At 42.4% G+C, this 23,746-nt stretch overlaps 3 protein-coding genes across 6 annotated transcripts; 2 read left to right on the top strand and 1 right to left on the bottom strand.

Moving 5' to 3' along the window:
- Positions 1–5,172, top strand: taldo1 (transaldolase 1). Its single transcript, XM_028956687.1, has 8 exons — positions 1–196; positions 2,449–2,572; positions 2,649–2,756; positions 2,936–3,067; positions 3,265–3,440; positions 3,531–3,728; positions 4,387–4,532; positions 4,757–5,172. The coding sequence occupies exons 1-8, from the start codon at positions 106–108 to the stop codon at positions 4,787–4,789; spliced, it is 1,008 nt and encodes a 335-aa protein (XP_028812520.1). The 5' UTR covers positions 1–105; the 3' UTR covers positions 4,790–5,172.
- Positions 5,173–6,853: 1,681 nt separating this feature from the next.
- LOC114766366 (uncharacterized) lies at positions 6,854–13,129 on the top strand. The gene is made up of 14 exons (XM_028957104.1): positions 6,854–7,286; positions 9,209–9,405; positions 9,525–9,629; positions 9,724–9,865; positions 9,944–10,094; positions 10,181–10,313; positions 10,463–10,618; positions 10,952–10,989; positions 11,097–11,126; positions 11,296–11,462; positions 11,764–12,173; positions 12,267–12,366; positions 12,470–12,719; positions 13,062–13,129. Exons 1-14 carry the CDS (start codon positions 7,161–7,163, stop codon positions 13,127–13,129), a joined length of 2,073 nt encoding a protein of 690 aa, XP_028812937.1. The 5' UTR covers positions 6,854–7,160.
- A 1,288-nt stretch (positions 13,130–14,417) lies between these two features.
- Positions 14,418–23,526, bottom strand: LOC114765850 (CD151 antigen-like). Of its 4 annotated transcripts, none has more exons than XM_028956336.1 (9): positions 23,441–23,526; positions 23,284–23,370; positions 20,236–20,320; positions 19,837–20,028; positions 17,529–17,603; positions 17,200–17,304; positions 15,905–16,063; positions 15,683–15,769; positions 14,418–15,599 (listed from the first exon to the last, which is right to left on the bottom strand). In XM_028956336.1, exons 3-9 carry the CDS (start codon positions 20,317–20,319, stop codon positions 15,540–15,542), a joined length of 762 nt encoding a protein of 253 aa, XP_028812169.1. In that variant the 5' UTR covers position 20,320; positions 23,284–23,370; positions 23,441–23,526; the 3' UTR covers positions 14,418–15,539. The 4 variants fall into 4 exon arrangements, with proteins under 4 accessions (XP_028812169.1, XP_028812171.1, XP_028812170.1 ...); XM_028956338.1 differs by having other exon boundaries at positions 23,279–23,370; XM_028956337.1 differs by lacking the exon at positions 23,441–23,526 and having other exon boundaries at positions 23,279–23,434.
- Between the last annotated feature and the right edge of the window lie 220 nt (positions 23,527–23,746).

A 23,746-nucleotide genomic window follows, 5' to 3' on the forward strand; every position in this document is an offset into this window, starting at 1 on the left:
GGCGCGCCGCCGCGCTGTCAGTCCGCGCCGCGTGCACGCGCCCGTTACCCCGACGTCCGCCTCGCGCCCCGCGCTGCCCCGGTATATAAACGCCCGCGCTCCGACATGTCAGCTGACAAGCGCCGAAAGATGGTCTCCACCCTCGAGCAGCTGAGGAAGTTCACGGTGGTCGTGGCGGACACCGGCGACTTTAACGGTGAGGCGGCGCTTCGCGGCTCTTGGTGGCGAGACCGCGTTAATATTTAACTAACGGAGACTGTCAAACTTTGCCATCCCGCTCTAGTTACGAATGGTCGTGGTAACGTTTTGGCTCAGGTAAAAGTTGGTGCTGAAATCTGACCCGGTTCTAGTTAGCCTGTGTTTCATGCTAAGGTGCAGAGACCAGTGGGGTTTCCGGGTTTTTTTTTTTTTTTATTAGTCGGGCTCACGGTGTCTTGTTCCGTCGTGACTCCTGGTCTCCAGAACGCCTTATCTGCAGACTTTCTTTCCCTTTTTTCGCCAGTTTCCGCCCTGCTTCGCTCACGCGTGGCGCGCTGCTCGGTCCGCCCGCGGATATAAATCCCGACTTCACACTAAAGGGCCGCCGTGCAGCAAAGCATGCTAATCGCCTTTAAATATAAAAGGCTTTTTAAAACCACTGGTCTTCATGCTAAAGGCAGCGCAGCCTTCACCAGGCCTGTCGAGTGCTAGCCGATCATTTAGCTGCATTTACTAGCCTGGAGGCCGCTAGTATCTTCTCCTGATGAGAACTTCAGGGTTTCTGAACCTGCATGTTAGCAAAAAAAGTATTCTTTTTTAATAACTAGTAGACCGATACTTAGCCGGCCATCAGATGAGCAAGCTAGGATTAATGTCGTGTTTTTTAGGTCCACATTCACGCCATGTGCATTGTAGGCATTTGGATCGTAGTAGTTTTATTCGAATGTGATGTGTGCACAGACAAATGCTAATTCTTGCACATAATAATAAGTTCCTTAAAAAAAAAAAAAACGCGGTGCATTCTGGTTACCATTTTCGGTAACCGAGTATATATATAAAAACTAGTTGTTCAGACGAACCCCGCCGTGACCTGTAGGTCTGTAATAATGACACCGTGTTTGTGGACAGTGTGGCTTTTGTTCCTTTTTTGTTTCTTGTGATCCAAACCATGGATCTCGCGAAGTCACAATGACGCGACATAAAGTGACGTCAGACCGGTCCAGACACGTTCAGGTGATTTGTCATTGTGATACACAGCACAGCACAATGTGACTCAACGAAACGTGTCCTCTGCTTTTTAACCATCACCCTTAGTGAGCAGTGGGCAGCCATGGTGCAGTGTGTGGGGACGGCACCGTGGCAGAGCGGGACTCGAACCGGCAACCTTCTGATTACGGGGCCACTTCCTTAACAGCTAGGCCACCACTGCCCCTGACTCCGAAGCAGGTGGCGTCTTGATGATCCAAATCTGTTAGAAGCCTAGAAGGTCACACTCTTACTACTATTTTGTCTCTGAGTAATAACTGCTCCATGGGACTGTCCCCGTAACTACTGATTTCTATGGCGCTCTGGACGCCAGCGTCTGCCATAAATGTAGTCTTGTTTGTCACATGTTTCCTACATCGGTACATTACCCTTGAGAAATCTTTGTGTGCAAATTACATCAGAGCACCAGTTGTGTGGCAAAATGTACAATGGGGCATTGGTTAAGAAGCGGCCCCGTAGTCAGAAGGTTGCCGGTTTGAATCATGATCTGCCACTGAGCAAAGCACCGTCCGCACACACTGCTCCCTGTCACCTTTCATGGCTGCCGACTGCTCACTCAGGGTGATGGTCAGATGCAGAGGATACATTTCGTTGTGTCACCGTGTGCTGTGTATCACACTGACAGTCATTTCACTTTCAGAAACTGTAATCAGTGGTGTTTTTTAACCATATTTCCTGGGATTTTTCTCTTTCATTGTTAACTGACTAATGTTTTACAATAAACTGGTTTGTTGTGCAATTGGGAGATTTATTTTATTTTTTTAATACTTAATCTATGATAGCCTTTTTTTTCTCCTCAACAAAAATTATCTAGTTTTGTAACTGGTTTTATTTCCCAATGTTCAAATATGAAGTAACTAAGCTGTTGTCTTAATAAATATGACCTTGTTCTACTGCAGCCTTTTTTTTTTTTTGTAAAGCTGTTTAGCAAGATTTCACTTCCACATGTTGAATGGTTTGCTTTGTCCATACAGCGCTCTAATCTAGTTTGGCAGATCAGTATATCGATGGTGTTCCCTCAACCACACCCCTCTTATCTGAAACCTTACATGGTCAGGCTTTAAGGACTGCATGTGTGTGAGAATCTGGATTGTTGTTACTCTAGTCATTACTGATCAGGGTTTTTTAAAAAAAAAAAAAAAAAGACGTTTTAAGTGCTTTTTATTTTTTTATTTATTTTTGTTAACATTTTCTCTCACTCAGCTATCGAAGAATACAAGCCCCAGGATGCTACTACAAACCCCTCCTTGATCTTGGCTGCAGCCAAGATGCCTGCCTATGAGCCTCTAGTGGACCAGGCAATTAAATATGGCACGGCTAAGGGCGGGTAAGTGACGTGAAACACGCGGCAATGAGCGGTTAAGTCTCCATCTCAGTGACGTGACCTACGTGTTACTTTGCAGGAGCGAGGAAGAGCAAGTCACCAACATCATGGACAAGCTGTTTGTGAGCTTTGGCCTGGAGATCCTCAAGAAGATTCCAGGCAGGGTGTCCACTGAAGTGGATGCACGGTATGGTTGAGCACAGTCAGTTTGGCTGTTTTAACGAACAGTTTATAGCACTGACTAGAAGAGAATTTAAAATGTATTTATTTATTTTTAATATTAATATTAGAAAAGCATATGTGGGACATCTTTAAGGCCCGGTACAGGCTTGCTCTCACCTTCATTCACTTCCTGCTCATTGCCAGGCTGTCGTTTGACAAAGATGGGATGGTGGCTCGTGCTCGTCGACTCATATCGCTGTACGAGGAGGCCGGTGTGGGTAAAGAGCGCATTCTCATCAAGCTCTCCTCCACCTGGGAGGGAATTCAGGCTGGTCGGTGAGGGTTTATTTATATCCTCTCTTCCCCGCCCCTGTGTTTTCTTGACAAATGAAGAATGCAACTTTTATAGCTCTATAGCCTTGAAACTGTGATTGCGTGTCTACTGTAGCATGCTGTAAATCTAACCTGAAACTTTTTTTTTTTTTTTTTATTTGTGACTTCCTGTGTCTTTATGCACTGTCCCTTGTGTACAGGGAGCTGGAGGAGAACTATGGCATTCACTGCAACATGACGCTCCTGTTCTCCTTCGCCCAGGCTGTGGCGTGTGCTGAGGCCAAGGTGACCCTCATTTCACCTTTTGTCGGCCGCATTCTCGACTGGTACAAGGAGAACACTGCCCAAAAGAGCTTTGAGCCGCATGAAGATCCAGGTTCTCTGCTTACCTTGGCTGAAAAATAATTTTAACTGCAGTCAGTGTTCTTTATTGATTTATTTGCGTTTTTTTTTTTTTTTTTTTTAGGTGTGGTGAGTGTTACCAAGATTTATAACTACTACAAGAAGTTTGGTTACAGCACAGTGGTCATGGGGGCATCCTTCAGGAACACTGGTGAGGTCAAGGCCCTGGCTGGCTGCGACCTTCTCACCATCTCCCCTGGACTCCTGGCAGAGCTCAGCCAAGACCACAGCGAAGTGAAGCCTTCGCTCACACAGCAGGGAGGTATGAAACCCTAAACGAGGGGCGGGCAAAGCTTTTGGTTCAGAAATTGTCACCAAATGCATAAAAAAAAAAAAGTGTTAATTTTAGTCAGGAGCAGTGTTGTTGATTTACAGGGGCTTTGAAGTCTGCAGTATTCGTTTAGTTAGTTTCTCAGAACAGATCTGAGGTGTTCGCTCAACTCTGATGTTAATCGCAAAAAAATGTCCAAACACGTACAACACATCTTCTGAGTTTACATTCCTCTGCAGATTGCCGATCAGTTCGTTTGAACTGGATTGCAGTTTGTCGAATAAAGGTGTTTGCTGAGTGCAAATTAGCTTCTTGCTTTGACTGGTTATTAACATGCTTGGTGGAAAAGTGACCTGCTTATTCCTTTTTAAAACTGCAATGGTTTCTTGGCAAATGAGCCATACAGCCTGTGTTTGAACTTCAGTGGAATGTTTTCCTTATTAAATACGTTGCACGCTCCTTGATTGTTCAGAGCAGTAGCAGAGTAATACGAGTTGGCCGGGCTCTGCAAAATAGTCAATGTATCACAGAGCCTAATGCGCCACCTGCTGGCTCTATGTATGTTACTGGAGGGCTGTGTTTTGAGATCACTGCGTGTTTTTTTTTTTTTTTTTTTTTTTAATTTATTTTTTGTGCTGATCTTTCTTAGCAAAGACCTGTGACTTGGAGAAAGTGCATCTGGATGAGAAGGGCTTCCGCTGGCTCCACAATGAGGACCGCATGGCTGTGGAGAAGCTCTCTGATGGGATTCGCAAATTTGCTGTTGATTCAGTGAAATTGGAGACCATGATTAAGGTAAAACTCAATTTCCCCTCCCCAATGTGACCAAGTGTGGGGAACCCCTTTTTTTTTTTTTTTTTTTAAATACTACTTAACTGGACACGCCTCTGTTTTGGTTGCTTGTCATTCAAATGGAACTACAGCCTGTATTTCATATCTGGCAGTGTTCCAGTTTGAGATCTGTGCTTATTTGATCCTCATTGCTGCAATATTAAACCTATGTTGCGGTGTATCCTCAGGAGAAGATGCTGAACGTGAAGAATGGACAGTAAGAGAGCTGAGAAGCACTTAAACATGGGACCAAACCTGCCCCCTATCCAACATCCTGCTTCCCTATTGGCTAAACAACTCTTGACTACTGATTTTGGTAAAGCTGTAGAATTGTTACAAGTGTTAAGATGTGCTATTGGAAATGGACATCTTGAGTCAAAAGTGAAACCTGTGGATCTGCGACTGAACTCCAGACCCCATCGGGACATAATATACTCTATGGAATAGAGTGGACCAATTCCCTAATTTTTAAAAAGGGCGCAAATTGTGTAGAAGGACCGACATTTAGTACTGGTTTTCTTATACAGACCAGCAACCCATTCTTCCAAATGTGGTGATTTGTTGTTTTTGGAAATGTATTCATTAAAGGCAATTTCTCACCATTTATAGTGTACTGTAATAATATGGTATTGTATAATTCCATGGCCTAAGATGACCCACTCTCACCCATAATGCCACCAAATTCAGTGTAATTTAGTCAAATATGGTAGTTTTGTTATGTGCTGTCTCTGGTAAACTAGCCAATAAGAGAAGTCTGAAACAGGCTCTGGCCACACCTCATGTCCTAGTCACCCGTTGAGCCAGTTTTTAAAAAATAATGGGGGAGCCTAAAGGCTTCTCAGATGGAGATGTTTTGTACTAGAGTAAGAACCCTTAAATGAAGCATCTAGATAGTCTAGTAGCCAGTAAGTTATTAAAAATTATTATTCTGAAGCATAATTTTGGTGCAACAGGTTTCAAATATATACTAAATTTTAAATATAATTTAGTCTCTTTTCTATATAAGTTGAGACTAATTGTTTAAGACATTGCAAGTTATGTACAGAAATTTGCTAGAGGAATGCATGAATATATTAGAAAGAATTTGTGTGTTCTAAAGCTGGTATATTGTTTGTAAAGTTTTGAATCACAAATCTGTAAAGTTTTGGGTCTAATGGGTTAGAGCTCAGGCAAAGGTGTAAAGATGAGATCAGTTTTGGCTCTTTGGATTTAAGCCTTGTGCTAGACTTAAAGCGATTTGAGGAAGTTTATTTTAATGTAAAAACACAATTCTAATGTTTCTTACTGATGAATTAAACAACTTTGACCAGCATTGGTCGTTGTGAGTGAGTGTCGCATTAATCTTTTTTCACCCCGGAGATGATTTGTGATTTATAAACTGCATCACCCTGCTCTTCTGTGGTGACTTTGCTGGACTGACCAAAAAAGATGAATTTTTCCATGTGAAACAGGTACAGTCAGATTTTTCTGGGGTGGAATTTGAGGTGTTGTCCCAGTGGGAGTGGGCAATGTAAGTGTTGGACATGGTTTCACTGTGTGGTGGGAGACCGTCCAGGAAGAAATGTTGAAACAGTTTGGACAAACAGAACACCGTCTGGGTCAACCAGAGCGAAATGGGAGTCATTGAGCAATGAGACAATGTGCTGATAAAAGGTGGGGTGACGTGTTTTAAGCTCAACACTTTTGACAATGGGTGTGTTCAACCAATTAGACCCAAAAAACCTGGGCTTTAACCTAATTTATTCTTCAAGCAGAAATGACCAGAAATCCACTACAGTAATAGTCAAAGCACTGACATCTGAAACCATTTAACAGCTTAGTGTTTTAATCCTAGACATCAGATTTTTTTTTACCATACTAGAATTAACATGTTCCAAAAGACTGACATTTTGTGTGTTTGGATGCTAAGTATTAAAATATATCGGCATCCTCTGTAGGCCCCATTGTTCTACACTTGTTTAATCTTGCTGTAAAACGTCATGTGTTTTAACAGTAGAGCAACACCACAATTGAAATAACCAAAGCGCAGTGCAACAGTTAATCACACTAGTTCTCAGAAACACACAGAAAGGAACAGGCATTTCACGTTGGTGAGTGACATGTGGCGGAATTATCCATGGTGCAGTGAAAATTAGATGTGGCACCATTAATAAAAAAATTTTGTAAAAGTTTCTAAACCGCAAGGTTATGAAGCTGCATCTTTTTTTTTTTTTTTTCTTTCTTTTCTTTCTCTCATATTCCCTGGATAGGCCGCTCTGACGCTATTCTAGCTGTCAACAAGCAGTGGCCCACGGGGTCCTGACTGCTCAACTGATGGCTAAGAAGGCATTTTAGGAATGCATGCAATAGGCAGGCCAAACAGTGGCTTTGCCTGGGGTGAGGTTCTGACGTAAGAACTTCTCAGGTCAAGCATCTCTCCCACGAACCCCAACCTGTTTTTGGTTTCTCTCAACATAACACCTTGGTATCCGGCATACGGCACTGGCACTGTTAGTGACCGGTAACGCTTAAACTCTGTGCTTTCTTCCATCTCCAGACGGCAGCGCTCTCATCGGTCAGACCTTCACTATCGGCGTCTCCTGGCTGTCCTTGATGTCTGGCAAAACTCCTCTGTGGGTCTGGGTGTTGAGTTTAGGGCTCCTCCTTCCATCATGTGAAGCCTCGCCATACGGTGCTGTGGTCAATATCGAAACTCTTAATGACCCTGGGGTCGGAGAGGTAGGTCTTGTGTCCTTGTGTCCTTAATTAGTGTCTCACACTCACATTCTATATACTGCGATTTGGTACAATTCACAATATATTTGGGTTTTGAACAGCATGAGCTGCATACTTAGCTGATTACTTACTATACAAATTGCTAAATAGAATTGTTTTCCTATTCAGTCAAATCTGCAATAAAAATAGCATTTAAAATGAACTGGCTAAAAAAAAATGTACTGTAGAGAGATCAGGCGAATGGCCCTATGACACTCAGGAGGGAGAAAAGGATCTTCAGAGAGCCGGGAAAGATGTGCAGCAGGTAATGGGGACAAAGGACAACTGTGGAAATGTTCTTTCAAGCAAGAATAGTGTGTTGAGCAATTGGAAAGGGCTGATGAATGAAGAAATGGGCCAGAGAGGTGCAGAACACTAGCAAAGAGGACGTAAGGACAGCTATGAGGAGGATGAAGACCAGATGACATATCTGAGGAAGCATGAAGCACATATCTGAGGAAGCATGAAGCACATGGTTTAATACGATCTGGAAGTTGTTCAGCTACTGCATGAAGTTATGGGAAAGAGAGGTAGAAGCAAGGTAAGGAAGAGCGGTGATGATCAGCGAGAAGCCGTATGCTTTCATACCGGGAAAGAGCACTATAGATGAGGTGTTTTTGCACTCAGGGTGTTGATGGAGAAGAGAGTCAGAAGGACTGTCTTAGGGGCCTAAGACCGGATGCCTGGAGAGAAGCTGTGGTTTTGTATGAGGAAGTATGTGAAAGTGGTGCAGGATATGTCTGGGGACATTGTGACAGTGGTGAGGTCGGTAGTAGAAGTGGACGTGGGTCTACATGAAGGATCACCTCTAAGCCCTTTCTTGTTTACTATGGTGATGGACAGGTTGACAGATAACATCAGACAGGAGTCCCCAGGGACCGTGTTGTTTGCTGATGACATTGTGCTCTGTTGTGTGAGTAGGGTGTGGGTGGAAGAGACCCTGGAGAAGAGAGGATAGAAGGTCAGTTGGATTTAAGACAGAATACATGTGTGTAAATGAGAGGGGGGAGGACAGCAGGATGGCCAGGTCACAGGAAGGAGTTCCGATACTTGGGATTCCGATACAGACTTGAGCAATATGAAGTAAGGTGGTAGTAGCCTAGTGGGTAACACACTCGCCAGAAGACCCAGGTTCAAATCCCACTTACTACCATTGTGTCCCTGATCAAGACACTTAACAGTGAGTGTCTCCAGGGGGATCAGTCCCTGTAACTACTGATTGTAAGTCGCTCTGGATAAGGGCGTCTGATAAATGCTGTAAATTTAAATGTAATGAAGTGTGAAAGAGAGGTGCAGGCATGGTGGAATGGGTGGAAAAGAGTGCCAGTAGTGATTTGTGACAAGCAGCTACCAGCAAGCGCAAAAGGGAAGGTTTACATGGCACTACCATTCGTGGCCATTTCTTTCAAATTCAGAAACAATCATCTCAATAAAATCCTCCGCGTTAACCCTGATTTGATGTAGTCTGCTAATCCTGCAATGTCTCTTACTCTGCTGGAACATCACCTATGAATGGTGACGACATGTTGGAAAGGACGCAGCTTCAGACCAAATCGATCGTCTGAATAAGATCAAGCTAGATCAGTTTTTTTTTCTGCTTACTTACTTGAATGGGTGAGAGTAATTCATGATGTGCTGAATGTGCCCACATTAAATAAATAGTAAAATATTAACATTTATCAACAATTTTTTTATTTCCTGGTTTTATTTCCTATCATTTTTTGACATTTTTCCATTATTTAATTATTGATGTATTTATCTATTTAAATTTGGCATGCGTAGCACTCCATATGTGGGAGATTAATTCAATAAAAAAACAAAAAAACAAAAAGAGAACTAATTATATTTTTGTAATTCGCCATTTTCATTTCATCTCTGCATTTTAGGTCAGGGCCTACTACACAGCGATTGCCCCCCTGCCCTGCCCCTCTCTCCTTGACAATGTGTGCAGTGACGCAAGTTCCAACTGTGCTGTCTACACCACCTCCACACCCCTACAAGGCCAAATGCCTTCTCCTGGCTGGTGTGTCCGTCAATGGCAGCAAAGTATCCCCAGTATATACACTTCTAGCCTGACGCTGGGGTGGGTGAAAAATGAAGAGTTCACAATGGTTGCATATGTCTGAAAACATCATATTTCATTAATTGCTGTGTGCATTTGGTGGAATTTCTACATAATTATCTTTGTCTCTTATTGCACAGAACCAGTGTGAATATCACCCTGAATACAAAGGTTGACCTCTCAGTTCGGGTGGACACAAAAAAAGTGAACCAGCCTCCTTTTACAGCTCTTCCTCCACCGATCTGGTGAAAACCGCAGATGGTCCTTATAAATCTTCGCTGTACACAGTTTCATGGTGCAGGATGACTGAACTGCGACACATCTTTGTCCCCGAATTAGGGTCAGCGTGGAATGTCCCCACAGTGTAGCTCTGACCGTGAAGGACCTGGATCAAGATACGGTCAAGTGCCGCTATGCCAGGGAGGATCTTGGCGAATGCCAAGGCGATTGCCCTCAGCAGCTGTTCCTGCGCTTGGAGGAGGTGATTTGCTTGGGGACAGATGTGATGTTTGTGATGGATTGGACCATTCCGTGTTAAAAATGTCCCATTTTGCTGCAGGATTCCTGCACCCTGAGCTACGCAGGCGGTGCTGCGGTGGGACAGTACCACGTCAAGATTATGGTGGAGGACTACGCCGTTCCTTTCCTCGCAGGCATGCCCGTGCCGGAAGGGGCGCTGAGTTCCAGCTCTGTGTACCTTTCCATCACAGGTGAGCCCGCAACATCTGCATGTGTTGCAGATCCTTGACGACACTATAAGATTGAATTTGAACGTAGTTTTTTTTTTTTGATTCAGTGGAAAATGGCTCTGCTGACTGCCCGGCGCCTCCACAATTTGCCCAGCAGAACCCAGCAGAGGGCGACGTGGCCTCGGTTTTGCCATACGAGCAGCTCACATTCAACATCAGCTTCCTTTCAGAGGGACAGAGGTCGGGGCAGCTCCACTCAGTTCAAGTGTCATCCTTAAAATATAACTCAAGCAACTCCTTACAAATGTGTTTAAATGTTGTTTGTTGTCTTTAACTACAACGTTCATGAGACGAAGCCTCTTCACAGCATAATGTCCTTCCCTCTCTAGTATATCTGAGATTGCTATTGTCGGACCCCCCGAACTCTATGTGTCACCAATGATGAGCCAACCAGATTCGCAGACGACGGTCCAGGTTTCCTGGGTTAGGAGCCCCAACCAGCTCAGCCATCTTCTGCCCATCTGTTTCACTGCAAACAGCATAAGGTGCTCCATGTCGCACAGATCTGCCGCTCAGGATCTTGATTTATGCATCATTTTTTTATGCATCATTTTTATATACATATTTTTTTTGCTCCAAGAATCTTATATATATGTAATAAGCAGGCAATTTTAAATTTAAATCCATCCATCTATTACTTAATTCCAAAAACTATAATTAGGCAACTGATGTATATTTGAATGTGTGTGTGTGTGTTTAATTATATAAAAAAATATTAATAAAGATAATGCACTCTTACTGAAACCAAGCTGAAAATGAAGATACATGTTTGTATCTGACATAAGAAGACATAACTGAGATATGTCTTCCCTTTGCAGTTCTCAATCAGATAAAAGGTGCATATGGCTTCAGCAAAGTAAGTGGCTTCTCATTCTCTCATTAAAGCCTCAAGCCTTAAATTCCGGTGCAATTCATGTGAACTGCAGAGGCAGAATAACAAGTCTGTCTGGCATTTCTTTGCAGAAAAAATGAACATCATGCCAATTGGAACAGGTACTATTTTTAGATTTCTTATTCCAGATGTATTAAATATATATTTACAGCACCATTTCATGGTTGGTGATTAGGAAAACGAATGTATGGAATCTGAGTTTATCATTATAAATATGCTGCCAAGGTATTAATTCCTTTGAATGCTCTGCATACTTTGCTTGTGTCTCAGAGGTCACATGTGGGGATAACCGGATGTCCCTCGTGCTGCCCATAGCATCACTGATAAATCTGCCGCTTAATGACCTCAAACTGAACGACGGCTCCTGTCCGGTCTCTAGCAATTCAACCCACATCACAGTCAGCTTCTTGCTGACGGAGTGTGGCACAAACAGAGTAGTAAGAAAGTTTCCATTTTTTTTGTATAATGTAGAATATTGATTTGCATAGTTTGAATACTAATAACATTGTGTATGTGTGTACATACACATACACATTATACAGTCAACTATACATACATTTTATATGACCACCAGTTTCCAACAGGGCACTGTCAAGTTCATTTGAAATGGCAGCAGACATGAAGTATTTAAAAGACAATTGAAAACCAGGTCATTTGCAGTGTTATCTTATGATAAAGAACATGCACTGGCACAATAGAAACCTCTCTTTGCCTCTAATCAATTTTCACTCTCTCTAGCAATCTGGTTCTGAGATGGTATACACAAATATTCTGCAAAGCAGACGGCCCACAACCATGATAAGCCGCGTGCCATCTCTGATCCTCCCTCTGGCGTGCCGAATCCCAGGTCAAACTGCCAAGGGCCCAGAGTACAACATCAGCATACCGTCAGAGACCCAGACTTTTGGTGACTTCGCGTTCAGAATCGAGCTTTATCCGCCTGGCCAAGGGCCCAAGATAAAATCTACCGACATGTTACAAAAAGAAATGACTGCCGCTGGGATGGTCCGTGCTGCACAGCGCCTGGACGAGCTTGACCTCTACGTCTTCAGCAACACCACGGTTGACAAGGCCGAGCTCAAGGTCGACAGCTGCGTGGAATCAGCAACAGCAGATTTTGCGGTGACGTTCCCTCTGCTCAACCAAGGGTCAGTGATGGATTTGTTGATTAAGGAGAGGGCCTTGTTAGTTGGGGACTTGGGTGTAATGATTCACACACAGATCTCTCCCCTTCCTTTCAGATGTATGAATGGCAACACCACAATCGAGATGCTGTCATCCAATTCCAAAGTCAAAATCTTCAAAATAAACTTGGAAAACCTCAATATAGAAGGAACCACGGTCAGTCACTCAGCCATCACAAGTGCATTTGCTCATATGCACAAACAAATTCAAATACGGCAGCAGATCTGTAGTGTTTGGTTATTTTCCCGTTTCTGTTTAGATGTACGTGCAGTGCATGGTGCACCTCTGCATAGCCACAATGCCGAACCAGACGTGTCCCAGCTCATGTGGGAAAGCCGCAGCAGGTTTATTAGTTAACAGCATTGTGACAAAAGACTACTTAGTCCGCTCTGGCCCAGTCCTGATTATCAATACCCCACAAACGTCTACACAAGCAACTACTACCCCGACTACTACAACAACAGAAAGGCCGACCACCACTCTTCCTACTACCGTAACACAGTCCTCAGGTGAGATTTACATCATTTAATGCATGTTTTAATCGTTACTTTTATCTGAGACAAGACCTGGATTCAAGTTGGATGTATTCCTGTTTTTTTACTAGAATGTTCCCACTACAGAGGTTGTTCCTTGTAGGTTGATGCTATTGGAGAATAGATATGTGACATATGGATAAATAGAGGTTACGCTGCCTTTATTGTGTCCTGTAGAGTGATAATTGTGTGGTGAGCACTGTGGCAGATTGGAAGGTGGCATGGGGGCTTGATCAAACTCTGGTTTCCCCATTTATGTGAACGCAAAATGTACATGTAAATGTAAATGTATTTTTTCTCTCCTCCTTGTCTCTGTAGCTTCAGAGAAGTTCTCCACCTTGACCCTGGGTGTGACAGCTGGAGTTGTCCACATGTTCCTCCAGTGAACTCTGCATCACTAAAGACTGAGATCCTGTATCTATCTATATATACTTGCTTTTATTTCCACAATTCGGTCAAAGGATCTGGGTGGTACAGCTTTGAGGACTATGATCCTATATGTGTTGTTGTATCTTGTTGCATTAACCTCTTCTCATCTTAATTCCAAAATTATACAAATAAAATAGTATTCATTTACATTTACAGCATTTATCAGACGCCCTTATCCAGAGCACCTTACAATCAGTAGGTTCAGGGACAGTCCCACCCAGGGTTAAGTGTCTTGCTCAGGGACACAAAGTAAATGGGATTTGAACCTGGGTCTTCTGGTTAATAGGCGAGTGTGTTACCCACTAGGCTACTACCACCCTATTCATCATAAACGTTAATATTACCATGTTATATTATATTAATAGAGTAAGACGATATTACCATGTTATCATTTCAACACTCTTGGTTAGGTTTCCTTTCAACCAGGGAAAAAAATCCCTGCGAACAAAAACGCGTCGCTGCAAATCACGCGAGAACTTTTCTCTCTGCTTATTGGTCAGATGCGTCACCGCGGGAACAACAGAAGTAAATACAGGAAGTAGGTCTTCTGTTGTGGACTACCTACATATTTTGCGTGAAATCGCGCGTATGAAGTAGTCAGACGAAATGTCTGTGAGGCACTGCGTCTCCAAGTTCGTCCGCGATTCATCTTACCACATGTTGGGAGTGTACGAAACAAACAACTGCATTGAAATGTACAAATCGTGTGGTTTACAGCTCTGGTCCTGTTTTGGTTCGGCACGTTTTATCACCGGTTCGCCGTTTGATTCGGATCCAGACCACCTGTTTTTGTTTTTTTGGTGCGCACCCCAGTGTGATTACTGTCCTAAAGCTTGTACGAGTGAAAGCGCCCACTGTCTTTGTGAAATAGTGGATGTGAAGTAGGGATGTGCGGATCGATACAAATTATGTCAGATCGATACTAGCACAATGGATTCGATGTAATCATTCTTCTACATTCAGTACCAGGTTCCAACTGAAAGTAAACGTGCTGGTAGAAATACTGCGGTGACGTCACAGAAAGGGGCGGGTGCTTTTGGCGAGCACCCCCAACAACTCAGTACCCAAGGACATACACTTGACATTCACTTTTTTTTTATTCAGATTTTCCATACACATTTAGTTTTAGTATAAAGTATCGGTATTGCCGATACCAACCTGAATTTCACTTCGAAATCGAAATCAGTGGTATCGCACATCCCTAACATGAAGTGAGGTGGAAAAATGCAAGCATCAAGGCATGAACAGGGGGTTAAAACTCCTCCTTTAATTCAACAGAAATGATACAAACCCAAAGCTAAAAACATAAATTAAAAAAGGTTTTCTATTATCTCAACTAGCCCATTAAAACACTCAAGGGTGTGGCCAGATCCTATAATTATTTGGACCCCTTTGCATTTGAAAAGCCACGGCATAAGGACCAAATTCTTCATTGTAATATAAAATAAGACTTCTTAAACAAAAAGGCAGAACGGTATGTAAATCATTGTTAAGTTTAAAAAACTGTAGTATTAGTAAATATTGATTTGTAAATTATGTAAAAAAAACATAAAAACTATCAAATAACTTGGCTAAATGAGGGAGTAATTATATATGAAGTAAAACGATAGGCTGGCAGGCACTACAGTCTGAGGCAGCATTTCACAGGCATGCTCCAATCACCCGATCACATGACCAGGCACTCATGTCATATGCCCAATGACATTCAGTAGGATTTTTTGGCAATACTTGCATTATCAGTAGTAGTAATAATTAAACACATTGCAGGAGCCATGCAGAATAATCACATGCTTATTTTAAAAAAAAATGTCAGCACTTGTTCATTTAATTCCAGTGGATTCATGATCAAACTGTGATAAATACAATAAAATAATAGTTGAGTTAATAAAAATTCTTAAAAATCTACAAAGTCTAAAAAAAAAAAAAAAACACATGAAACTGTAAAGTAAAGGCAATTAATTGGGCACTTATTAGGACTGGTTGCAGCTACAAACAGTAGCCTTATACTCATGTGAACATGAGATGGTATGAAGTTTTTACTTTCATGTCATGACGTTCCATCAACATGACTGCTACATTTACAGAAATCCAGTTTGATAGGAACTTGCATAGCTGTGATCTTGCAACACTGCATACAGAATTAACCTCCATACCTGCTGTAAGCCTGAACTAGTGCAAAAGCTGAATCATGAGATTCACATCTTTTTTTTTTTCTTTTTTTTTGCAAACCAGTCATTATATGTCTCTAGAAACAGTCCATAGCAGTCAGATGCATGAATTTACAGTTGCCAGTCTCTAATTGTACATGACAGTAGTCTGAAATAAACAAGGGGAATGCTGTAAAAGTCAAAAAGACTGCTGCACTCCTCAGTATGGCTCTGCCTTCAGACTTCGATAGAGACAGCATGTAAAAACCATGCCAATAATCTAAGAAAGACGAGAAAGAGCAGTCAGACAATCAAATGCATGGTTCCTGTACAATTTTGTCATACAATTTGACAGATGCTCACCTGTACACAAGCTATTCCAACACCTACAGCTCCTATTATCTTCAGGTGTTCCATAATAAAGTTCTCCAGCTTGGTGATGCAGCCACCCTGGAAAACACCAAACATGCATGTCACATCATATGCCACATGAAAGCCAGAAGAGATGAAACTGGATCAATGTCTCAACCTGGTGACTGTCCAGGCATGTGTGTGATTCAAGTGTGAGGTTCAGCATTAACACACCTCCACCTTATAGATGTTGGAGGGGTGGTCTCTCAGGCCACATCTGTCACTGGGGCTCTTGCAACAGCTATCGGGGACAATCCTCCTTTTGGCGTCTTCGGAGCGGATCCACTCACTCTCGGCCCAGTCGGAGGAGCTGTTGCTGCCACAGCACTTGAACTGAAGGGGTTTCACAGGAAGTATAGAGTGCACTTACAGTCCAGATATTTGTTAAGGCACATACACTTAATCACTTTGTTCATGCTGCAATCCTGAACAAGAAAGAAATCCAGCAGCGGTGTATAGTTTTATGCACAACTCCACAGTCTGTGGTGCTGACACTGCTGTATCTGTGTCTACTGTGACATATCTTTAGTTTATGCTTAGAAAATATGCACAGCTTGTTCATCATGTTGCCGGATTTATAAAAAATTCATACATTTACATTTACAGCATTTATCAGACGCCCTTTTCCAGAGCGACTTACATACATTTATGGAATCACACAATCCATCCCAATGTTTTTTTGTAGGGCAATTAATTATACATGTAACAGTTAAAATATAGAACCGATTACTGATATTTGTACAGAGCATTTCAAATGTTTCTGGCAACATTGTCTGCACAATTTTATATGTTCATGTACGTCAGGTGGATTGCAGTAGAATATCTTCTCCAGATTGACAACACTGTTTCTGGGGCATTTTTTATTCCTTTGGATGGGGTATTTATATACACAACCATTCAATAGTTCATTGTTAAAAAACCCTTTTGTGATGATCTTAGTACAATGACTTTCTTAGTCATTTGAAATATGTTCAATTAAAATTTTTTTTTAAATTCAAGAACCTTCTTTAGAAAACACTGACCTTTCTAAAGGACCCTACACTTTTGAATGGTAGTATACATATTATCATGTCACACTCCTTTTTTTCAGCTTACCCTGCTGTTTACAGACTCTGATACAGCTCTGTTCCTGCCAGTTTACTGACCACACCCTTTCCAGAATATTATCTTTTACACAGAGCAATGAGGCAATATAAAGGCAAATCCCCCCAGTGTAAAAGGGGCTATAAAGCCATAATTTAAAATACAAGGTAAGTTCAATGGAGAAACAGGTTTATGTTTCTTGCTCAGGGGGAAGTGGGCTCTGCATTTAAATGGTTAAGGTCTTTGACTGTTTGTTGACCCCTGGTCTATATCAATAAAAAAAAAAGAGCTTACATGTAGTAAGTCATGGCAGCAAAATTATAAATAATTCATGCCAAACACAATCATAACTGTGTTTAGTAAGGTGAGAACCCACTCTCTCTCACCTCCTGCTGTAGTTTGTCCACAGCCTTAGTGATGTGGTCCTGATTCGGCTGTCTGTATTTCAGCACCATGGTCTCCCTGAGGTTCTCCTTCAACTCTATGTTCAGCTGTGCAGAAATATTAGATGAAAAGCAAAATATGAAAAATCTTAGATGTTATTTAGTTCTGGGGAGAAGAAAAAAAATTATATATATACACACACACACACACACACAGTCTAGAAATAGAGTTGTGATGTAAACCTTCAATTATAAAAAAAAAAAAAAAAAACTATTCAGATACAGATACAAATAAAATCTAACAGACTCCACACAGCATACATATCCCATACCTGCTGGTAGTAGATGTAGGCCAGAACACCAGCTAGGACCTCCAGCAGGAAAATGAAGAGAAGCAAGACAAAGTACTGGGTGACAAATAAAGAAGGAATGCAGTGTTAATGTAACGTCAAGGTGTTCATAAAAATATATGCAAAATACAAATTTACATTTGTTATTATTATGTTATTATGCTTGTGTAGCAATTCTCATCTGGTCTAGCAATGTTCTAGTCTCAGTGTTTTTCACTTTAATCTCGGAGCACAGAATTCTGGGAGACTGATCCTCCAGGACACTTGAGCTCCAGCAGACTACAGATGCATACCTCTGCTTGTACAGACTGGCCCCGGCCAACAAGAGTCTCTGAGTTCATTCAAGAGCAACAGCGCAAGTGGGGAAGGATAAAACCAACGTGTGTAGGGAAACTTTATTGATACTGATTTTACACAACCTCAACTAATAATTTACATCATTGCTGAGGTGACCTGCAAAGTCACAGGTTCATATCCCAGAGCAGGAATATGCAGGGGACAGCCACTCTGGGTGAGAGACTCAGATGCATTATGTCTAATGTAATAAAAGGATATAACCCAGCGTGAATCCTTCAGGATCAGTGTAACAAAAGAATACTTTCGGATAAAATTAGGGATTGCTGGTTAAAGAGCAATACTTACATGATAATTATATATACAGTACTGTACAAAATACAAACCAGTGAAAACATAACCAAAGGACAGTGGTGACCTAGCGGTTAAGGAAGCAGACCTGTAATTGGAAGGCTGTGGGTTTAAATCCTGAACTAAATCCTGGCATCCTATTGTTCTCTGAGCAGCAATACAATATTGTTCTCAATCTGCCGACTTTTCATTCATTTACGGAGTTGGGAGAGACCAACCCCCAGTTCTTGTAGCCCATATTCAGATTTGTTTCACTTTTTTAATAACTGTTCCTTTTTTTTTACACTTTAAGATAGATAAAATCCTTTAATTAGTTGCCTAAACTACAGCAACATATCACAATATTTTACATGGTGATATTGTATTGATACAGGGACATCAAATATCGATATTTTTGTATACAAATTTAATCAGTGTGCGACTACAACCTCCACTCCTGCAGATGGCACTTTAGAGCTGTGTACGTTGAGTTAGTGCCTGGCAATTCATGCAGCGTGAAATCACAGAACATGACAGAAGAAACACAGCATCTTGTATTTACAATTTCAGTGAACTGTAGAATAGCACAATATGTAAGGTATCAAAATATTTTGTGAAAATCGTATCGTAACCCGTGTATCGTGATACGAATTGTATTGTGAGATCCTTGCCAATACATTCTCCTGCTATGCATGTATGTATTTACAGTATATATTGCACCCCTTGCCAATTATTTTCCAAAGCAGGGACTAAAACATTATTATATATTAATAGTGTAAAGTGTAAGTGATTAATTGTTACTCATGTGACACACCACAGCACACCACAGTGAAATGTGGTCTCTGCATTTAACCATGAAAGGCACCCGGGGAGCGGTGTGTGGGGATGGTAACTTGCTCAAGGGGAACTCAGTGGCAAATTGGCGGTTCAAGATTTGAACCCGCAACCTTTCAATTACGGGTCTGCCTCCTTACCCACTGGGCCTCCACTGCACTGGTTTAGGGCACACACACGCACACACACACCATCCAGGCCTGTGAATAATTTAGAGTCAACAGTTTTACACGGAATACGAACAGAACATGTATGTATTGCAGAGTAATGGTTTCATAGCTAAGTAGCAAGCGTACTGGCCTTGTAAACCATGAAAATGTCATTGTCACTAGTGGTGGCTGTAGTGGCCTAGTGGCTAAGGAAATGGACCCATAATCAGAGTGCTGCAGAGTCCCCAGACACTGCTCCCCGTGTGCTGTGCCATGTTTCACAATGACAATCACTTCACTTTCACATGTATTACATCTCTAAAAAGACATTTCTAGGGTGAGTGACAATGTGGCTCTTCTTCATCTTCAAATGAAGGATGCCTGTGACTAGATAATCTTGTGATAGGAAATTTAATCAATACATAGTTTGTATTGATGGCAATAATATTGCAATCACGATGTCTTTGTCATTGAATTTTGTCAGCTCAAAATTACTTTTAGCTCCTCCATTTGATTTTCTTCTATGAAAAAGGACAGCACTTTAAACTGGATCTGATTCAAGCTTGATACTAGATCCTAGCGTATCACTATATAGTACACAGATGAGAAATAAATGATCATATATTATTACATCAACTGTTTATTCCACTCTATTTGTGGCAGATGAATAAATTATGTATTACCATCCTCAGTAGCCCTTTCTTTTCCTTGAAGGTGGCACAGCAACCCAGGACCCCTGTTATCATGACAATGACCCCTGCCAAGATGAGAATGTAGGCAGAGACCGCGTAGATGCTGGAAGACAGCAGGCTGATGTAATCACTTTTCGCAGCAATAGTCCATATTCCCACTGCCATAACTGCACCCCCGGCCAGCTGAGGAAAGCACAGAGAGAAACAAATCGATATAAGCGTCATCAGACCATACTGCACTTAAAATTTCTTCTGGAGTATTTTAGTAGCATTTTAATAGCTGATCAATCCAATCAAATGTAGTAAAATCGAAGGTTTTGTGTGTCTACTTGATACTGTTTTATAGGTATTTATCTCTGAATAATACCATAGGTTGAACATAAAACCTACCCAAAAAAGGAAGTTGAAAGTGAAGAGCAAGTATTTTAGGCATATGGTCCCACATGTTTCCTTCTTCTCTTCAAAGGCTCCCATTCTGAAAGGCAGAAAGTACATCATATGCAGTTTTCCCACACTGATTTCCATTTTTTTTGTCTTTACCATAACTGTTTATTGCTTAATGGTGCGGTAATAAGTGGACACATGGCAACCAAAACTAAATGACCTTCTAACTGGGTGGACTAATTGCTCACAACAGGCAAACAAACGTGAAAAAGGGCCACTGGTGGGGGAATAAGGGTTACTAGAGCATGTGAAACAGTGGCTCTGATTTTGCTCCGGTCTTGGTCAGTGTTCACACAGAATTTAGTCTCAAATTTCGCGGCCCGCTGATCACACTGAACACAAAGATGGAACTGTAACAGTCGTACTGCGCTAAATGGCTCTTTCTCTGACGCTGAATCACGTCCAAAGCATCGGGGGAGTGGCAGCTGAGCAACTATGAGTAACCACACAGCCCCGCTTGGAGCAGGACGCCCAACAGCTGCAGCCTAGAATTTCAGTAACCTCCAGACAGGGAAGTTTAGGGTCAAGAGAGCAGCACATTTACATTTACAGCATTTGTCATTAGCAGTAAAAATAAGAGACAGCATTCAGAAAACAGTGACACGGGTCAACAACAGACGTGTGTATGTATGAGAACTCAAGTCAGAAACAGTTCTTCAATTGTAGCATGAAAAATATTTTAAGAAAGCAAAAGAACATGTCTAAGTCGCCCCTGCCCCTCCTTTTTTTGGAGAAGAATTCCAGTAACGTGATACCGTCACCACACTGCCACCAGGCTTTCTTTACATGTCCCCAGGCCATGACACCTCGATACTAAGACCACCGCTCACTAACAGTAAGTAGTGAGGAAATTCCTAGAATTCCTCTCTCTCTCACCAAAAAAATATATATATATGTGTGTGTGTGTGTGTGTGTGTGTGAGAGAGAGAGAGAGAGAAAAAAAATACCTTTAGATTGTAGCTTCATACAGTTGTTATAGATTACCTGTCCATTTTTTACACATAAATGTAATAATGGAGGAAGGAAATTTGGTTAAAACCCATGAGGTTTGATGTGATGGCAGCGCAAAGCACCAATACAAAACCACTTCTGTTCTTATTTTGCATTTCAGGACCAACTGTTCCTGTACAGTTACTGTCTCATATTCAGTACAAGCTGGTGCTTGAGGTTTAGATACAAGCCTCATGCATACAAACTGCTGCTGACCTTCTACCGCTCGTCCATCGCTGATGAACTGCATCGCAGCACATTGCGGACATTTACACTTCCCGTGGCCTCAGCAGAGCAAAAAATAGGACTGCTTCCGCCTGAGCTGTGATTTTTTTTAAATAATTAAGTGATAATAAAGTGATAATAATAAAGTGAAGTGACTGTCATTGTGATACACAGCACAGAACACGGTGACACAACAAAATGTGTCCTCACCCTTGGTGAGCAGTAAGCAGCCATGACAGGAGCCCGGGGAGCAGTGTGTGGGGACGGTGCTTTGCTCAGCGGCACCTCAGTGGTACCTCGGCAGATCGGGATTCGAACCGGCAACGTTCTGATTACGGGGCCGCTTCCTTAACCACTAGGCCACCACTGCCTGGGCTGTGATTTGTCTGGCCTGTTGCCCTCAGGAAGACGCTACAAGCGCATCACAACACAGACAAACGGACTCAAAAGAGGTTTTTCCCCAAAAGCCATTACCATTCTGTACCCTCACATGAACTGACTACATAGAAGGGATTCTGGGGGTCAGTCTATTAATCAATTGTGTAATATTTCATAATCAGAATACTGAAAACACTGCACAATATTTGTATACTATGCAGTTGAAGTTGAGCTTTACTGTCATTTCAGCTACATACATGTTAAAACAGTACATAGTGAAACGAAATAACGTTTCTCCGGAACCTGGTGCTACATGTAACGTTTAAACAACGTTACATACTGACAAAGTGCAGACAGGGGACAAGAGTTACATTTAACCAAAAAAAACCCAAACACGTAGACAACAACGAGACAGACAGCGCTAAACTAGTGAAATAAATAACCAATGTAAAAAACACTGCTACTCACAACCGTTCACTTGACCTCGAGTTATGTCACTCACGTACATCTGCAGTAGAGGAGTTGCTTCTACTGCACACGTACTGTCTCCTTGTGAAGCACAGCACACGATAAAACGCGTCCCCTGTGCTCGACCCATCGCCTTTGGCGAGCAGCGGGCAGCAGGGTGGCAACCTTCCTTACCCGCCAGGGCCACCACTGCCCTGATGTGTGGTGACAATAAAAGGTATTGATTCATTCATTCAAGGGAAAAACCTAGAAGCTTGAACATAGAACCATTGGTCCCAGTTCCAGTTTTGAATGGTGTCGATCACCCTTCATCAAGGTTATGAGCCCCTTTATAACATGTTCATTTTCATTTCTAAATCAGGACAATAATGGCTTCAGAATATTACACCACACACACAGCGAAAAATAAAAGCACCAAAAGACCGAGGCTGTTTAATAAGGTTCCACCTTAAAAGGCAACCGGATTCACGGAGATATCCAGGCTACAGGAACCCTGCAGCTAGTCTGTCCGAGGGTCGGGGAGCTTTTTAAAGCTCAAACCCGCGCGTTGGCGCTTTATAATGCGCGTTTTCTCCGAGAGACCGAGCCGAACGACAAAAAACCCTCCGCCGTGGGCGAGCCGGTAGCGAGGGCGTGAAAAACGCGTCCTCGGGCGACGACTTCGACGCGTCGTCGTGGGAAGGAGCAGGACACGGACACGGGCTGCGAGAAGCGACTCGACTCGGGCCTACCGTCCGGCGTCGCTGCCCGCTTCCATTACTTCCACCGCAGTTCCACTAAACATACCACAGAGACAGGGGACCTAATAAAAAAAGAACTCTAAATAAAGATACGAAACTGTTAAAAAAAGGCCAGGGCGATCTTTATTCTAATTACGACCAGGATAAAGGCCACAATTCCTGTCTTGTTTGAGGTGAAAATCACGCACCTCACCTGCTGCTGTAAATCCGGGATCCTTTTCCCCTCGAGTTCTTCCCGCTGATTACGTCTGAGGAGCCGCGAAGGAGAAATGCCTCTAACCTGTAAAAACCGCAAAAGCTCTTTGTTCTTGTCCTTTTCTCTTTTTTTTTTTAAGAAACACGTCGCTTACTCTTTTTTTCCTCTCGCTTTATTCCATCCTGCGTTCGCCCAAGCGGTGGCTGTACAACGTCACTCGAGACTCCACCCAGAGCGGCCGCCGTCCGGAGCTGAGCGCCACCTGGCGGCCCGAACCGGTACCGCACCAGCACAGGGTCCCATTGGTCGCAACTGCGCCAGTATGGCAAGCCAATGGTACCGAAAACGTTCAGTGGGACGACGCGCCTTGAATGGCACCTAAACATTTTGACTTGCTGTTGTTCATGTCTTGCCCCACTTTACTGATCGTGTTAAGGATGGTAAATACGATTTTTGGTTA

This window comes from Denticeps clupeoides, chromosome 16, assembly GCF_900700375.1.
Source record: "Denticeps clupeoides chromosome 16, fDenClu1.1, whole genome shotgun sequence".
NCBI classification, from domain to species: Eukaryota; Metazoa; Chordata; class Actinopteri; order Clupeiformes; family Denticipitidae; genus Denticeps; species Denticeps clupeoides.

Coding starts and splice junctions, on each gene's coding strand:
- taldo1 (XM_028956687.1), top strand. CDS start 106: ATGTCAGCTGACAAGCGCCGAAAGATGGTCTCCACCCTCGAGCAGCTG. Junction 2,757..2,935: donor TCCACTGAAGTGGATGCACG/GTATGGTTGAGC, acceptor GCTCATTGCCAG/GCTGTCGTTTGACAAAGATG. Junction 4,533..4,756: donor AATTGGAGACCATGATTAAG/GTAAAACTCAAT, acceptor GTGTATCCTCAG/GAGAAGATGCTGAACGTGAA.
- LOC114766366 (XM_028957104.1), top strand. CDS start 7,161: ATGTCTGGCAAAACTCCTCTGTGGGTCTGGGTGTTGAGTTTAGGGCTC. Junction 7,287..9,208: donor ATGACCCTGGGGTCGGAGAG/GTAGGTCTTGTG, acceptor TCTGCATTTTAG/GTCAGGGCCTACTACACAGC. Junction 10,990..11,096: donor GTGCATATGGCTTCAGCAAA/GTAAGTGGCTTC, acceptor ATTTCTTTGCAG/AAAAAATGAACATCATGCCA.
- LOC114765850 (XM_028956336.1), bottom strand. CDS start 20,319: ATGGGAGCCTTTGAAGAGAAGAAGGAAACATGTGGGACCATATGCCTA. Junction 17,604..19,836: donor AGAAAGGGCTACTGAGGATG/GTAATACATAAT, acceptor TTTGTCACCCAG/TACTTTGTCTTGCTTCTCTT. Junction 15,600..15,682: donor TTGGAATAGCTTGTGTACAG/GTGAGCATCTGT, acceptor CGTCTTTCTTAG/ATTATTGGCATGGTTTTTAC.